The sequence below is a fragment of the Mauremys reevesii genome, linkage group 2 (assembly GCF_016161935.1).
Source record: "Mauremys reevesii isolate NIE-2019 linkage group 2, ASM1616193v1, whole genome shotgun sequence".
Classification (NCBI taxonomy): domain Eukaryota; kingdom Metazoa; phylum Chordata; order Testudines; family Geoemydidae; genus Mauremys; species Mauremys reevesii.
Genome location: NC_052624.1, coordinates 55,143,490 through 55,162,054, shown reverse-complemented (window position 1 = coordinate 55,162,054; position 18,565 = coordinate 55,143,490). Strand labels below are relative to the sequence as shown.

The window sequence follows — 18,565 nt, the reverse complement described above, 5'->3', positions numbered from 1 at the left end:
GTAGGTGGTAGAGCTGCTCACAGAGGGTCAGAGCCAACTCCCATTCAAATCTGTGGAAGTCTTTGGTGCCCATTGATTTCAAATGACTTTGGATCAAACCATGTGCTACCATGGGGCTTAAGTGCTGTGAGGCATGCAGTGCTTGAGTGAATTTCACTCTTATAATAGAACTTGTTTTAATCATCATAATGGGAAATGTGTTTTGATTTTTCTAAGAATCATTTCCTTATTTGAATTCCTATTACAGGAAAGTACAAGGAAAAATTGAATTGGTCTTTGGGGACAGTTAAAGCTGCAAGTATCCATAGGAAAGTGACTGAGGTTTTGAAGATATTTTGAAAGGAGACTGTGGTAACAGTTCAATAGTAGTTAAAGACTACACAGCATAGAAACTTCCCAGGGGTAGGCATTTTTTGCTGCTTTTATTATACAGCTTAACATATAACATATCTGAAGGTGTAGGTTAGTATTGAGTACTAGCGTGGATAAAAAGTTCTGGATGCCTTCATAGGTCATGAACTACTCATCTGTTTTCATTTTCATTAAAATACTGTAATTACTGAGTACTGTTAATTCATCCTTAAACGGTTACTGCAAAATTAGTTTGTTCCTTTAATTTTTATAATTGGTTCTTCATTTTCTTTTCCTTTAATTTGTCATTTCAAACAGTTTTTTTTAAAAGTCCTGGTTATTTTACAAGTGTTTTATCTTTTGAAGTTAATTTCAATTTGAGTGTAGGTGTTTGTATATGAACAGATTATTGTGTTAATGGGTTTGGATTGATGATTGATATTAGCTGGCAGAAATACATGAACTACCTATCTTGACAAACTATAGATTTTATTTAAGAGAACATCAGTGACATCCATATTTATCTGACTGAAATAACACAGTCTAGAAAAGAACTTGAATGTAAAAATAAGGATATCTTTCCCCTTAAGGATAATAAAATTGATTATTCTCAAAAGGGATATTTGACCTTTTCAATTTAAGCATATTGGAAATGCTATTTTAATCACTTAATTTGCATGCAGCTATTATACCATGGCTATCATATATTTGTTTGCATAACATCCATTTGACGTTCAAATCAGAGATACCATATGGAAACGTACTCTGCCAACCTCAAATACTTCAGCTTGGAACACTGAAAATGGATCCTGGAGGGTTATGTAACAATCACATTTCTGTTAAGATAACTGTAGAGTAGAGTTACAAGGAGTCATATTGGGAGCAGTGATGTTGGTATCCCAGAGATCTCATTCATTTATTTTGTTTGAGAATACGACATCATCCAGTGATTCGTCAATGAGACCTGTTTCTCATTTTGCAAGTGCTCACAGGTTTCCTCTTCAAATCCCTTGGAGAGGTCCCCCTCAAACCCCTGTCTTTAGAGGTGGACCTTTTTTAGTTTCTATGACATCACCAGATGGGTGAGAGAAATGAACTTTGTTACATACACATGCCTGAATCTTCAGTCCTTTCCTGAAAATGTGGACTTCCCTCTCTTACCAGAATTCATCAGGAAGATGAACATGGAATTAGTGAACAAACCTATTATTCCTTACACTCTTTCTAGAGGGTTAAACATGTATTGAAGTTCTTGTTCACAAGAGCTCAGAAACATTATGCACTTGGTCTGTTTTGAGGAATGCCAGATGAGTAAAGGATTGCATCTTACTTACCTATGAGAAAGTCAGTGCCTGCATTCATAGATGGTCAAATGTCATTCTGCCAAAGAGGTCATGGCTCCCTGGGCCACGTGCGAGCAGAGACTTTGACTTCCGAAGTGTGTAATACCTCAGTGTAGTCATTCCACACCCCCAGTTTCTATCATTTGGATCTATCTACATTGGTGGATGCCTGCTCTGGTCACTGAGTTATTCAAGTCTCACTGTAAAGTCAGGTCCCTTCCTGCTAGCTACATCCAATGCACATCTTGGGATGTAAGCTCTTTGGGCAGGGATTATGTCTACAGCTGTTTGTATACTGTCTACCACAGTGGAGCCCTAGCACAATCAGCGCCTCTCAGCACTACCATTATATTAATAATTTTTAAAATTAGCATCCTATTGGTATAAGAGAGACACAGACAGGAAAATTACTCTCTGTTAATTTCTTTCATTGTAGTTCTCCCTTCTTCCATTCAGCATCCCCTTTCCTCTTGTGGAGAGGTACCATCTTATATCTTTACAACTCTTTATCCCATTTCTCAACTCATTAACTCCTTCCTCACTCTGGAAGTCTTCTCATTCTCTTGGAAAGTAGGCCATCCTGAGGCCCTACAGACAGCTCTTGGCTTTGCCTTTATTGTCTTGATTCTTTTGTTTACTTGCTTTCCAGTAGGTGGAGCCATAATACTGTATGTCCTTGACTGTTCCTGTTGGTAGGATGGGGGGAACGGCTGTATGACGGTGTGAGATGCCACAGAAACACTAACCTAAACCAAATCTGCTATATGCCTTTTTTAATTCCTCTCTCTTCCTTTGTTTGCCAGCTAACGTGATGGTATTGGAGGCTACAAACATGACAATAATCAGCTATTTTATCTTATTGTAAATACTGGTAACTGGAGCTTATTTTTTCATACTTTTCCAAAATTTAAAATAAATATATGGTGCTTCATACTTTGATATTATCATTAAAGAGGGATGTGAATGATAAGATGAAAGTTACTTGACTAGATGTTTAATTTTAAATATTAAGCTGCAATTCGGTTGGCGTAAGTCAAAGTAGCGCCATTGACTTCAAAATACAATTAAAGTATGAAGGTTTTATGACTTGTTCACTAGCCTGTCCCTTTTTACATTAGGGCCTGATGCTGCAAAGTGCAGAGAACTGTGCTTAGGGCACTCAACTCCCACTGAAACTATCTGTCTAGGGCATTTTGCGGCACCAAACCCTTAACGGTGAGTCTCTGTGGTATTTCTATACTGCAGCCGGGAGTGAACCTCCCAGCCCTGATAGACAAACTCACACTAGCTCCACTTGAATAAAAGGAAGTGTGGACATTGCGGCTCCAGTGGAGGTTCAGGGTAGCCACCCGAGCTCAGACTCAAAGGTCAGGTGGGCTTGATAGCTCAAGCTGCAATATCTACCTCTATTTTTAGCTCGCTAGCTTAAGCATCACTGGCACAAGTCTGTCCACCCGTGCTGGAAGGCTTGCTTCCAGCTGCAGTGTAGTATATACTGTGCCTGCTACTGCCCACATCTCATTGTTTTCTGCACACAAGCACACAGTAAACCTTGGGCTGCTCCAAACCTTGATCTTGACATCATGAGAGAGCAATCGACACCACAGGAAATTAGAGCACATAGTGTAGTGTGCAGCAAGCATGTGCGTGTAATTGAAGACTTGGGGTTAGGCCCTTTCTCAGTTATACCAGTGTAATACTAGAGTAACTCTGTTGATGGCAATGTAGTTACTTTAGTTTACACTGGGTAACTGAGATTGGAATGTATCAGAGGGGTAGCCGTGTTAGTCTGGATCTGTAAAAGCAACAAAGAATCCTGTGGCGCCTTATAGACTAACAGACGTTTTGCAGCATGAGCTTTCGTGGGTGAATACCCACTTCTTCGGATGCAAGATTGGAATCTGGCCTCTAATCTACTAACCTGGTATTGTTGCCCAAAACGATTGAGCACCACAGCAAAGGGCAACATAAACAATAGCCCAGAGGATGCACTCACGTGTGGTTTGCCCCTCAGAGTCTCTTGTGTTCAGTTTATTATTCTCCCCAGAGGAGACTTTTTCATTTTGTTTTGTTACATACCGTACAGCATTTCCTGTGAACCATCTTAAACAAATTACCTATAATCAAGAGGAATGTTTCTAATCAATTAAGTAATTACCGCAACCTTATGCTAGTATTTCAAATTACTTACAGCCGACAGGAGTTGTATTTAATGCAGATTTTAACAACTAATTAAAAATAAGTAAATTAAAATGTATACAAGTTTTGTAGCCTTCTTTTCTTTTCTATTTTTAGAGGGGAAGGTGTTCTGTTTTAACATTTAGATTATTCTTTATGAAATCAGTACATTCAGGAAACCAAAGAAGTTTGCATTAGGCTGAGGGAATGGAAAAAATGCTAACATTTCCTCTGCACTATTTTTCAGTGCCCCACAGGAGATTCTTATGCATTGCTCACTCTCAGCAAAGATCTTTCCATTTTGGTACAATAATAATTAAATGTTGCTCAGTGTTTCTTCATACTGCTAATAATGTTAAGATCACAAAACAAATGTCCATACGTTTTCAGTATAAAACAGAGCTTTTACTTTTATATGCCAGAGTCTATTATCCACAACAACTAAAGTATTTCATAGTCTGTACTTTTTTGTTTTAACAACTTGATTCTAGGTGTGTGCACTCTATTATAGTCATTTTTTTTAAACTGACAACAGAACAACCACATGTTGAGTGTTTGTACAAAAATAAAAGTGAAAAATCAGACTGATGTATTCAAAATTGCTACAATTTATATAATTTTTCTGTTATAATCACCATAACCTGAAAATGCCTTTTCATTCACAGATTATAAGGCCAGAAGGGACCATTGTGATCATCTAGTCTGACCTCCTTTATTTAGGTACCCTCCTGCATTATGACCCTGACTCCCAAGTACAGTTCTGCTCTATTTATATTAGAAGACCACTGTTTCATATTTTGGCATTTTGCACGGATTCTGCAAGTTATGGTTTTCTTACAAATTGGTCTAAAAATTAAATGTTTCTATTTGTATAGCATTTCCTAATTACAAGTCTTTATAAGGATCCTTCTACAGTAGATATACGAACAAGAGATTGATTATTCTTACAAGGTAATAGTGTTGATGTAATATACTTAGACATCTGGAATGCATTTGACTGGATACTACACAACATTCGGATTAAAAATCTAGACCGATATAAAGTTAACATGGCACACATTAAATGGATTAAAAACTAGCTTAATTGATAGTCTCATATGTAACTGTAAACGGGGAATCATCATCTAGCAGGTCTGTTTTCAGTGGGGTTCTGCAAGGATTGGTTCTTGGCCCTACTCTATTTAATATTTTTATCAATGACCTGGAAGAAAATATAAACCATCACTGATTTTGTGCAGATGATACAAAAATTGGAGGAGTGGTAAATAATGAAAAGGACAGTTCACTGATTTAGGGCAATCTGGATTGCTTGGTATACTGTGCAAAAATGAACAATATGCATTTTAATATGGCTAAATGTAAATGAAAAAAAGATTTGGGGCTTGTGGTGGATAATCAGCTAAACATGAGCTCCCAAAGTGAGCTGTGGCCAAAGAGCTAATGGGATCTGGGATACATAAACAGAAATCTTGAATAGGACTAGAGAGATTGTTTTACTGTTAAAGTATGAAGGTTTTATGACTGTTGTGATTGCTGCTGGAATACTGTGTTCAGTTTTGGTGCCCACAATTCAAGAAGGGTATTGGAAAATTGGAAAGGTTCAGAGAAAAGCCATGAGAATCATTAAAGTACTAGAAAACATGCCTTATAGTGATAGACTGAAGGAGCTCAATCTATTTAGCTTAACAAAGAGACGGTTAAGGGGTGACTTAATTTCAGCCTATAGTACCTACATGGGAACAAATATTCAATAATGGGCTCTTCAGCCTAGCAGAGAAAGGTATAATATGACCCGATGGCTGAAAGTTGAAACTAGATAAATTCAGACTGGAAATAAGTCTCAAATGTTTAACTGTGAGAGTAATTAACCATTGGAACAATTTACCAAAGGTAGTGGTGGATTCTCCCTTACTGACAATTTTTAAATTCTGATTGGATCTGCTCCAGGAATTATTTTGGGGACGTGCTATGGCCTGTGTTGTACAAGAGGTCAGACTAGATGATCACAATGGTCCCTTCTCCTGTAGAATCTAGGAACGGTAACTGCTTAAGAAGTGTGAGTTCATATATGTCTGTTCCCTCCTTGTATATTAGTCTGTTGTTACTATAGGGTGTATTTGACTGCCATAATAGCATCTCTGTGTTCTCACTCAGTAGCAGAAATAATTGTTTAGAACAAGCTGAAAGATGATGAATATGAAATTAAATCATGTATTAGAAAACAGACTGGCTAGTTTGGTTATCTAGAAAAGATCCCCAATAGATTTTAAATAGTGTGAGATTGGGAGTCAGTATCATCCTGGCCACTAGAAAATAAGTAGGAAGTAGGAATATTTCTCTCTCTCATTCCCAGGATTTTTTAAAATAAAATAACTCCCCCCTTGATATCTCCCAAATCTCCTTAGATTGCTTATCAGGAAGGGACGGGGGGTGTTTTATTATATGGAAGTCTACTTGGGTACCAAAACGTAAGTTTTGTTCACTTTTTTTTTAAAAACTGTCTGAGTAAAACAATATTAGAACACTTCTGTTGCCTCTATCTTTTCTTCTTTCTCTGGTAATCTCTCTCTTTCCCCACTTCTTCCCACTTTCTCCTTCCTGTGTTCTGCTGGCTCTCTCTGTCTGTCTAGTAGGGAGAGCTACAGTCATCAAGTAATGCTGATCTCTGATGTACTTTACACATGGTTTTACCTATAAAGGGAAACTGCCTAGGATTGTGTTAAGCAGATTTCACTGTGCTGCTAGCTCCATGTGTCAGGAACTTCCTTACATGAGCCATACAGTAACTCAGGCTTCTAATGGGGCCAGTTGTACTATAGCAGTCTGTAAATGATTTGGATGACTGGGGTGTTTATGTGTAGTGAGAGGCCAGGAATGAGTAGCAGGTTTCTCTGAATGCATGTGTGAGGTGGGTCTGCGAGGCATTTCTGGCCTCCCACAAAACATAACATCCCAGCAATTGAAATCATTTACAGACTAACGCAGTCCATCAGTCAACAGAAGTTTTGCAGAAGGAAACACTACTATGCACTACTCTGTGGGAGACCTGCATTGAAATCCCATGTGAATTTGTCAGTGCCTATGGGCCTGATCCAAAGCCCACTGAAGTCAGTGGAAAGACTCATTAATTTCTATAGGCTTTGTCCCAGGCTCAGATTTTAAAGATTTGCAGCACTGTTGAGGTAACATTCATACCTCATGGGGAGAAGAAAGGGACTCTGCTGTGCCTCAGATTTATACTTTTTTTTTCTTCAACTCTCATCGTGTCTGTTTTGATAATAAAAAACAGTCCTTGCTCCTAAAAAGCTTACAATATGGTTTCAGAGTGCCTAGCACTGTGGGACCCTGATTTTGGATGCAGCCTGTATACACTACCATAACACTTTTAAAAAACAATAATTAATAATACACCACCTTTAGTAGGCAATAAGAATCCACCCCACAGACTCCTCACATATACTGTATACAATATTCTTCCACTTTTATTAAACAAACACGTCTGTAAACAACTGATTTTTGACAATACTTTTGTACTAGTCACATACAAGTGGGAGAATTGGCTGCCAATTCAAGCATAAGGTCACTTTATTGAACACAGGAAGAGGAATGGATGGTAGCTCCTGGTATGACTGCTAGCACAGTTGGTGAAGCCATGTGCGTAGTAGAGCTGAGGATAGTAAATGGGGAATGAAAGCACCAAACCCTCCTGACTCTCATTCTCTGCCTGAACCACAAAGAGCGGGCGTTAGGAAACTGTACTTTACAAGACACTCCTTTGTTGTTGTTGTTGTGGAAGGTGTGTTTTGTTTTGTTTTGTTTGCCATAGAACTTTTAAAAAAGTAATTACTATAACAACGCTTTTACAAAAACTAGAGAGACATGAAAAGAATGAGGGCAGGGAAGTCACATAGACCTTGCCAGGATAAGCAGTATTGAAGCTTTGGGGTTGAACAATATTTTCTCTTGTATTACCATCTACCCTAGAAGCTTCCAAGAATCAATAAATGGAATTATTGTCCTGCTTAGTTTTATTTTCTGCTACTTTGTAAACAGTCAGTAAGTTCAAAAGTTGATGGCTTGCCAGTTACTCATGACAGACAATACCTGTATGCACTGTAGTTCGTGTAAGAATAAGTATCAAGTTATGATATAATGAATAATGATCTAATGTTAGTGTGGAAGTGAAAAAGTACTCGATTGGACCGAAAGTTCATTGCCTGCAGTCTGTCGCCTGTGTACTATTTGTGTTCTGATCCTACCCTATTGTACTTTATATTTGAACCCAAATGCTACATTAATTTGTTGTGTATTATTTGAAAGGAAAACTAAAGATGTTCAGTAAAAATTTTATTTTCTCTCTAAATTAGCTGCTTAAATATCTTCTTACTGAGGTAAACAATTGCATTGGTATTATGTCTGAAATGTCATTGCTCAGTAGGTCCTTTGGCAAGTGGCATGAATAAAAATGTAGCATGGAAGCATCTTAAGGGGAGATAGGCCATCAGATTAGATCAGTGGGTCTCAGACTGTGGGTCGGGACTCCAGAGCGAGTTGTGACCCCATTTTAATCGTCTCTCCAGGGCCGGCATTAGACTTACTGGGACCCAGAGCTGAAGCCAAAGCCCGAGCTCCTCCCCCACTCAGTGCAGCAGGGCTCGGGCTGCGGCCCCCTCCTCCCCCACTCAGTGCGGCAGGGCTCGGGCTGCGGCCCCCTCCTCCCCCACTCAGTGCAGCAGGGCTCGGGCTGCGGGCCCCTCCCCCCCACTTAGAGCGGAGGGGCTCGGCTGCGGCCCCCTCCCCCTCACACTCAGAGCAGCGGGGCTTGGGCTGCAGCCCCCTCCCCTCCTGAGATCATGTAGTAACTTTGTTGTCCAAAGGGGGTCGTGATGCAATGAAATTTAAGAACCCCTGTCATATTGAAAGACAGGGAGGATACCTGCACAGATATTTTTCACTGGGAATAGCAGGCTTAGTCCAGGTTTATGGGTGTCAGATACATTTCTCACGCTATGCTTTAAATTAGCTAGTTACCATATATACTCGTTCATAAGCCGAATATTATATTATAAATGGTCTACACCAAAATTTGATGATTTTAAACTCTATGGAATCATTGAATTGAATATCTAATACATTGTCATTTCGTTTACCTGGAGCACTCACAGGCATGGAGCCCCTCAGCTCCCTGTGGCCGCGGTTCGCCGTTCCCACCCAATGGGAGCTGCGGGAAGTGGCGCCACTTCCTGCAGCTCCCATTGGCTGGGAACAGGATACCGCGTCCACTGGGAGCTGAGGGGCTCCATGGCTGTGAATGCTCCAGGTAAACAAAACATGCCAACCCGTCAGCGGCTTACCCTTATTGTCCGGGAGCCAAAGTTTTCCAACCCCTGAAATAGAGGGTTGGCTTATGAAAGGGTCATACAATTTTTGCTATTTTTACCTATCCATTTTGGGGGGTCAGCTTATAAATGAACGGGCTAATGAACGAATATACATATATTTCATCTCAATATTACCATATATATCAAGCAGTAAAAAAAAAAAAAAAGGTAAATCAATTCCAGTTAAAAAAAAAAGTCCTAAACATGTTAAAGTATGGGAATAAACAGTTAAGAGAATGTCAATACATTTTATAATATCCTCTCAGTTCTTAAATAAATGCACAGGGGTGAAATATCTCATTGCACATTCCAAACACTACTTTTAACTCTGCTGCTGTATCCCTTATCAGCCTCATCTGTAGACTGGAAATCTCTTAAACCTAACAACTCTACATCATGTACATTATGAATGTGAATGACAATCATTATATGATAGTACTGTGTTTGGAATTTTTCACTATTTAACAATGTACAGAAAGTGGATATTATTTTGGAATCAAAGTTTTGTGATATGGATTTATGATTTATAAAGTTGGCAATGTTTTAAGGGAGGGAGGCAGGGATAGCTCAGTAGTTTGAGCATTGGCCTGTTAAATCCAGGGTTGTGAGTTCAGTCCTTGAGGGGGCCCCCAAGGGATCCAGAGCAAAAATCTGTCTGGGCATTGGTCCTGCTTTGAGCAGGGGGTTAGACTAGATGACCTCCTGAGGTCCCTTCCAAACCTGATATTCTATGATTCTTTCTTTTTCAATGTACTAAAAAATAAAGTGATAAAAGTTTTGTTCTTGGTATATAAATGTAGTTATTTCAACAATAAACAAATCCTTTTATTAAGGGCCAAGAAAAGGGTTTTTACAAGAGACTCGCTTAAATCAACCAGATGAAATGAGTAGGACAGAAGCAGATTAAGGTTTCCCTGGGGCCCTGGACCTGCACAAGTGAGGGCCCTTCCCCACCCCTTCCAAATGCAGCCCTGCCCCCATTTTGCCCCTTCTGCCTGCGGCTGTACCCACAGCCCCTTTCTGCCCTTTCCCTGGGGCTGACCCTGTTCCACCCAGGTTCTCTCTCCCACTGCAGCTCCGCAACCCCTTCTGCTCCTTTCTGCCTGCCCCCCTCCCCCCGTTCACTGCAGCCCCAGGACCGGAGAAGCTCTGTCCCCACGCCACAGCCCTGAGGCTGCAGTGGGGAGTGAAAGCTCCTCCAGTCCCAGTGCTGCACAGGCGTCTGGGTGCTGAGGCTTCCTCTGCCACTCCCTGCGGTTCTGCAGGGAACCAGGGTTGGGGTACTAGGGTTTCTCCCACCCTGCCTGCCTGGCGCTTCTGCCAGAGAGTGGGTGGGGCATGGGAGTTTTCCCTGCCACCCTGTGGCGTCTGCCGAGGATGGGGTCGGGGGCCATTGAGGGGAGGGCCTTGCCCTGCCGCCCCGCAGCTTCTGCCAGGGATGGGGTCCCTGTCTCATAGCTTCTGCTGGGGACGGGCTCAGGGACCACTGGGTGAGGGCTTCTCCCATCTGGCAGCTGCTGCCACAGAGCAGAGTCAGGGCATGGGGGCTTCCTTTGCCCTGGCGGCTGGGGCTCCAGCCTTCCAGTGGTGGCAGATCTTTTCCGGGGGGGACCCCAGTCGTCTGGGGCCCCTGGGCACAGGCCCCGTTGGCCCAGTGACTAATCTGCCACTGTGAGTAGAAAGTTAATCGTATTAATTCATAAAGGTATTTCTGCCTATGAATCAGACTTTGAAGACTTTTGTTAAGTAAAAGAACTAGTCTTGCTTAATCTATAAGCATTGAATGAGTAGTACATTTTATCCTCTAAATGTACTGAACTGAACAGTGGGTGGGCAATAATGTGAGATAACTATTGAGGGCTGCATACAAGATCTCTATTGAGTGTTTTGTTCTTACATCCTATTTTGTGCCATGGTTAAACACTGGAATAAATTACCTAGCGAGGTTGTGGACTCTCCATCATTGAAGATTTTTAAGAGCAGGCTAGACAAACACCTGTCGTGTTTGGTCTTGATAACAGTCCTGCCATAAGTGCAGGGGACTGGACTAGATGACCTCTCGAGGTCCCTTCCAGTCCTATGGTTCCACAAGTCAGTGTTATGAATACCATATTCAGGGTTGGCTACCAAAAAGTTAACCACTGTAACTATAAAAAAGTTATAGCAGAAATAGAAAAGGCCCAGGGAAGAGCAATAGAAAGGATTATTCCTGGAGATACCAAGACAGTCAGATACCACAGTACTGATTCTTTGTGTGCAAGCTAGTTTTGACTTTTGGAAAAGCATACTGTGTTGTTAGTTTTGAACTATTTGAGTTTCTGTATAGAGACAGCTTTAGGAAAGTGGGAACTGTGCAAACAGCAGGAGAGTTTGTCTGCCTTGAGCTCTGATTAGAGTCTATGCTTGAGGCAGAGTTTCTCCCTGGGAACCAGGCATGAGTGTCGGTCTGAAATTCCTGAAAGAAGGTATTATCCTGCATGCTTTTACCATCTCATTCTAGAACTGGTATAGGTGTGTAAATAAAACAAGTTAATATTAGAATATACCCAGACTTATCACTGAGTATTACATATTCTTATAATACATCTGCTGCTGGTCATGGTCAAAGACAGGATACCAGACTGGATGGAATAATGGTCTGAACGGGAATGGCAGCTCAAATGTTCCAATAGTTCTCAAAGATTGATTTTAAAAGGAAATTGTTAGGCTAAACGTATTAAAAAGGAACCAACTGATTTCCTTAATTGTGTTACAGTTTAGGTTATTAAGAGTGAAAGAATTTTAAAAATCAATATTACTTTTAATTATTTATGCTGTTTAGGTTTTGTAGTTCTTTCCTTCTACACAAAGAAGAATAGACTCCTCAGTTTCTAATTAGGTTCTTGTTTCAGCTTCCTCTACACACCACACTGCTTCAGTGAGTGGGTTGCAAATACCCCAGAGGATTTCCTTTTTCAAATCTTTCCCATGGAATTTTAAAATAATCAGAAAAATCTTTCAGTCGGCTGTAGGTTTGGTAAAAGCTTTTATTAAAACTATTTTTTCAGTCAAATTGGACCTCACAATGTCACTTTAAGTCCCTTGCTTTAAAATAGTGGAAGCTAAATTTTCCTCTCTTGCTTCCTTTCATGTTCAAAAACTGAAATAATTTATTACAACAAAGGAATGTGTATAGAATTCAGTAACCAACAGAGGATGTGGAAAGATTTATTAGGAGAAACATTAAGAGCATTCCTGGCCAGGTGTATTTTTTTTCTCCTTTTAAAAAAAAAAAAAGAGTATACAACTTTGGCCAACTTCAGATATGGCTAGAAGCCCATTTAGAAAACGTAATGTCTGTAATTGTGAACCACAAATTAAACAAAGTGGAGACCGGAGGTTGTTCCTGCTGAATTTCAAGAAGTGTGTTACTAAATCTGGAAAACAATTAAAATGTTTGTATGGCCCTATGGGCCTGATTCCCCATCCGTTGCACCTTGTGTCGTCATTTACACCTGTGCAAAGTGGGCAAAAAACAGAATGGCATCTTCTGACACCTACTTTGCCTAAGTGTGTAAATTTCTACACAAGATGAAAGACAATGGAGAATCAGGCCCCAGGAGGCCAATTCTGCACTTCTTGTTTACCCAGAACTCCCCTGTGCTAATTGGGAGTTTTGTCTGAATAAGAAGTACAGGATTTAACCTGTAAAGTGAACATTAAACATCTGTGTTCTCAATGGCTGTGATTGTTATTTTTAACTCAGAGAATTTTGCAGACTACTAATAAATAACATTGACTAACCCTGCTAGGTATCAAAAATAAAATAAAAAAAGGGATTACCATATTTTCTCTATATACACAACAACTGTTTTCAAAAATGTAATTTTAGGGCAAATTTCTAGTCTGACCCAATTATTCATATTTCCAAACTAATGACTAAAGGCTCATGTGTAAACTGTGCATCTCAGATAAGCAGCAGATAAAGTGACTTACCTGGGATGAGCCAATGTGCAACAGAATAGCTCTGCTTTATTCCCTTATCATCTTAAAACTAGGGCTGTTGATTAATCGCAGTTATCTCACATGATTAACTCAAAAAATTAATCACGATTTTAAAAAATGATTGAACTTTTAATCTCACTGTTAAACAGTATAATACCAATTGAAATTAATTAAATATTTTGGATATTTTTCTACATTTTCAAATATATTGATTTCAGTTGCAAAACAGAATACAAAGTGTACAGTGCTCATTTCATATTATTATTTTTATTACAAATATTTGCAATGTAAAAATGATAAACAAAAGAAATAGCATTTTTCAGTTCACCTCATACAAGTACTGTCGTGCAAGCTCTTTATTGTGAAAGTGTAACTTACAAATGTAGATTGTTTTTGTTACATAAACTGCACTAAAAAAACAAAACAATGTAAAACTTTAGAGCCTACAAGTCCACTCAGTCCCACTTCTTGTTCAGCCAATCGCTAAGACAAACAAGTTTGTGTACATTTACAAGACATAATGCTGCCCGCTTCTTATTTACAATGTCACCTGAAAGTGAGAACAGGTATTTGCATGGCACTTTTATAGCTGGCATTGCAAGGTATTTACGTGCCAGATATGCTAAACGTTCATATGCCCCTTCATGTGTCAGCCACCATTCCAGAGGATGTGCTTCCATGCTGATGACACTTGTTAAAAAAATGTGTTAATTAAATTTGTGAGAGAACTTCTTGGGGGAGAATTGCATGTTTCCTGCATTCTGTGATATATTTCATGTTACAGCAGTCTCGGATGATGACCCAGCACATGTTGTTCATTTTAAGAACACTTTCACTGCGGATTTGACAAAATGCAAAGAAGGTACCAATATGAGATTTCTAAAGATAGCTACAACACTCCATCCAAGGTGTAAGAATCTTAAGTGCCTTCCAAAATCTGAGAGGGATGAGCTTTGGAGCATGCTTTCAGAAGTCTTAAAAGAGCAACACTCTGATACGGAAACTACAGAACCTCAACCACCAAAAAAGAAAATCAACATTCTGCTGGTAGCATCTGACTCAGATGATGAAAATGACCATGCATCTGGCTTCACTGCTTTGGATCGTTATCAAGCAGAACCCATCATCGGCATGGACGCATGGAATGGTGGTTGAAGCATGAAGGGACATATGAATTTTAGTAAAAAGCAATAAAGAGTCCTGTGGCACTTTATAGACTAACAGATGTATTGGAGCATAAGCTTTCGTGGGTGAATACCCACTTCGTCAGATGCAGCTTTTTACAGATCCAGACTAACACGGCTGCCCTCTGATATATGAATTTTAGTGAATCTGGCACGTAAATATCTTGCTTCGCTGGCTACAGCAGTGCCATGAGAACACCTGTTGTCACTTTCAGGTGACATTGTAAACAAGAAGTAGGCAACATTATCTCCTGCAAATGTAAACAAACTTGTTTTAGCAGTTGGCTGAACAAGAAGTAGGACTAAGTGGACGTGTAGGCTCTAATGTTTTACATTGTTTTATTTTTGAGTGGTTATTTTTTTTGTACATAATTCTACATGTGTAAGTTCAGCTTTTATGATAAAGAGATTGCACTACTTTATTTGTATTAGTTGAATTGAAAAATACTATTTCTTTTGTTTTTTTACTGTGCAAATATTTGTAATAAAAATAATGATATAAAGTGAGCACTGTAAACGTTGTATTTTGTGTGGTAATTGAAATCAATATATCTGAAAATGTAGAAAACATCTTTAACACTGCAATTAATCATGATTAATTTTTTAAATCACTTGACAACCCTACTTAAAACTACAACCCCCAGCACCCCTTCTCTAACTTCAGTCCTCTCTTTAAACCCTCTCTTCCAGTTCTTCCAACTTCCCTCTCTGCCCTGGTTCTCATCATTTTCTCAAAAATGAGCATAAGACAGTGAGCTTCTCCCCTCCCCCCCTGCCCAATATCCATTTTCCTTTCACTCCCAGTTAGACTTCAAGGCCTTTTACTTTTAACTTCTAACTCCTATACTTGTATACTCATTCTGCATTTCTCCTTGCTGTGTAATTGTGAGAGTATTTTTGTGTTTTAGGACTTGCTTGAAGAGTGTAAGTAGCGATTAATAAAGGACATATTTAATGCCAGAGATATCTACTGAACCCCTATCTACGAAACAATATAAAAGAAATATTTTTACTACTTTTGCCATACTTTGCATGTAATGTTTGACTTTCTAAGACTGCAGAACATAGACTTTTGCTCTCACTGTCTGTTTTCACTTCTGTAACACTATTTAATACTGGTCCACTCAATGTTGGTTCAATTTTTTGATGTTGGTACATTTCAGATATTCTTAAAACTAAAAAGTTTCTACACGCTTAGAGGAAACAGGTTTTTTTAATTTGCATGGCATATGAGGCATGAATAAATACAGATTTACAGATTCTAGCATGCAAATTTATCGTCTTGTATGCATAAATCATACATGCAAATCATGAATCAAAGTCATGAAATGGGCTACAAATACAATAAAAATAAGGTATTCAAAAGTTTAATAAATGGAAGGGTGGTGCTGAACATGCTCCTTGCCTAGGGCACCATTTGGTCTAGGGCTGGTCTTGGCTGCGCGCATATCACTCCCACCAATGACTTCCTGCCGGCTACATCTATTGACATCTAATCAGTGTGCAGGTGGAGATACTAATTGCCCATACAGATTAGGCTTTTTATCTGCATATAATTAGGAACACTTGGAAGCCAGACTGAAAGTTTTCCCTTTGAAAAACTGATCTCCACCTCCTGTTAAGGCACTTCATATTGTACTAGAGTGCCAGTTATGTTGTACCATCCTTTTTTGGCCTTTATACTTGCCTACCAAGAACAAATTAACTTCTTTGATTGAACAAAGATAGACTCAAATCACTAAGGTCCCAATGTTTAAATCTCATTGAAGTCACATGTTTAAGTGCTTTGCTGAATAGGACTGGATGTAAGCATATGCTTAAAGTTAAGTATGTGCTTAAATGCATTGTTTAATTTAAACCTAAGTTTGGATCCAAAAGTGTGAGGGTATTAGGATTCTGGGTTTTGCTTCTGCCTATTGGGAAGCTGTGTACAGAATTTGTAGTTATGTTCAGTTTTCAAACAGAAGTTGGGAAGAGGGGGTCTGGAAACAAGGTTTCATTTTGGATCATCTCTTAATTGAGACAATCTCATGCCATTAATCTGAAACAATTAAGATGCATTGCATTACCGTTTGTTTACATTCTATTTCTGTCTACAGATTTTTTTTAAGGTATAGATTGGAGAACTGACTTTAGTACGACATTTTCTTTTATAAACAATCAACATTTTTGGAAGGTTTTTGTACTAGTAAATGCAACACATTTTGAATTTGTGTCAGAAGTCATAAGCTGATTGTGCATATTTTAAAATGGGTGTTAAGTGCGATTAACTTTTTTCTTAATTGCTCACAGGCCATTCCTTTTTCTTTCAGGATGATCCAAAGCTTCAGGAGACAATAAATTCTGCTGCTGCCATTATCTCTGCATTAATAAAGGACAGAAACCCAGAGCTGATTGGCCAGCTGTTGGTTGCATGAATTACTAAATCATTTGTAGCTATCAGAAGTATTTCTTTTTCATCATGTGTTTACCAGTGTTCTTGAAACATTTTACTCTGTGACAAAATCACTAGACTTACAACGTTTGCTATTAGAATCTTTTATCGGCATAAAATGTAAGTCTGACCTTGTGTTGAGATGCAAGTGGAAATGAAATAGAAGGTGCTGTGAGGTGCACCAGGTATTATACTTTGAAGTGTTTATATTGAGGCATTATATGTGAGGTACTAATCATTTCAAAAACTACAACTGAATGGTGCTATTTTGTCCTTTCATGTCCAAAACACTTGTTCTAAGCACAAATTTCTTTTCAACCAGATAACATATATGATATTAAAGGACAAAGGGTGCTCTTTACATGAAAATGATTGCGGGATTGATCCTGCATTTACTATTGGGTTTAGATTTTAATACAAGGCATAGTCCCTTTGACTTTAATGAAAGTATCCTGGTAGTGTTTTCAGGATCTGGTCCTCATTCCCCAGAGAATGAAGATTAAATTTAAAAAATACATTTGAACATACCATATGAGATGTAATAGCCTATCCTGGGGGTGCAGAATTAGGAATTCATTGTGGTGGGAAATAATTCTTTTTAAAGTTTGAAAGGTTATCAATTCTGATGGTAGTGGAGAAAAAAGACAGAAGAAAGACTCTCTTCTTAAGTAATTGAGCTGCCTCTTCAGTTTTTGTGTCACTCTGATTTTCTGTTTGATATATGTGTTTGTTACACCATCATCTGGAATATTATAACTGCTAATGCATGGAGGGTGTTTTGACATTTAAATGAAGGTGGCTTAGGGAGGAGGGTAGAATAAGTTTTCACTTATCTGTGTTGAATATTTTCAAGTGTTCCACTAGCTTAAAATGTACATTTCTCTACTGCTTCTGGCAGCATAAATATATAACCCTCTGCAGTCTTCATGTTTTTTTGGTACTGTGTTTCCCTAATTTGTGAATAGGTTAGATTACATTCTTAGGAACTCTTGTTGACTTCCTTGTAATTGGAACAAGAACTTTGTGAAATATTCAGCACATAAGTGGCTGCCCCACATGTGCTCCCACGAACCTCCCACCACCTCTGAGCTTAGAGATGGCTCCTATTCCAGGGGAAATTTCCCCTTGAAATCAGCCATGCAATGCATTTTGCTGCTGACCTGTCACTGCAATCTTCCCAGGGATGAAGTCTGTCAGCAAGGCAATTGGGCCTTGGCATAATGCTGGAGAATTGCCCTGCACCTCTGAGGTCATACAAGGGGGAAGATTGTTCCTTGACTTACAGGCATACGGGGAATTTTTTTCAAGGGTCTCAGCCAGAAAAAGGAGACAGGAGACCCCATTGCATCAAAGATTTCCCTGCCTCAATGGCATTCAGGTGGGAAGTGTGGTGATCTCCCCTTCTGTATTAAGCAAACCTCACAACCTGTGAAGAAGGGGGCCCCCAATTTTGATAAAAAAGAGCCCTCAAAACACCCATCATTGACTGTTGGATGTCTCCCTTCCCCAGCGCAACAGCCCATTGAGAGATAGCCAACACAATTGTTTACAAAAAATAAAACAATCCCTGCCTACTACCCTTCCTCCTCTCTCCCTGCGGAGTCCCAGCAGTGCCAAGTAAAGAGCTTACTGCAGTCTTAAGGCTGTAATAAATTCAACTGTCTGCATGGCCCCCTGTGAGTGGGAGAAGGTTTGGTCGAGAAGAGGATG

At 39.3% G+C, this 18,565-nt stretch overlaps 1 protein-coding gene across 8 annotated transcripts in view; it reads left to right on the top strand.

Moving 5' to 3' along the window:
- The window catches only part of CRPPA (CDP-L-ribitol pyrophosphorylase A), a 179,609-nt gene extending 162,762 nt beyond the window's left edge, over positions 1-16,847 (top strand). For 4 of the 8 annotated variants that reach the window (XM_039524446.1, XM_039524441.1, XM_039524448.1 and 1 more), the window contains one exon: positions 16,734-16,847. Coding sequence is in view for 3 of the 8 variants with exons in the window: in XM_039524448.1 (XP_039380382.1) it covers positions 16,734-16,838 (105 nt within the window). In the remaining 5 variants the exon portion in view is untranslated. Of the gene's footprint in view, positions 1-247; positions 346-2,812; positions 2,910-16,733 lie in introns of those variants that run through there. The other 4 variants (XM_039524443.1, XM_039524450.1, XR_005594041.1 and 1 more) reach the window with 3 other exon arrangements.
- The last annotated feature ends 1,718 nt before the right edge of the window (positions 16,848-18,565 follow it).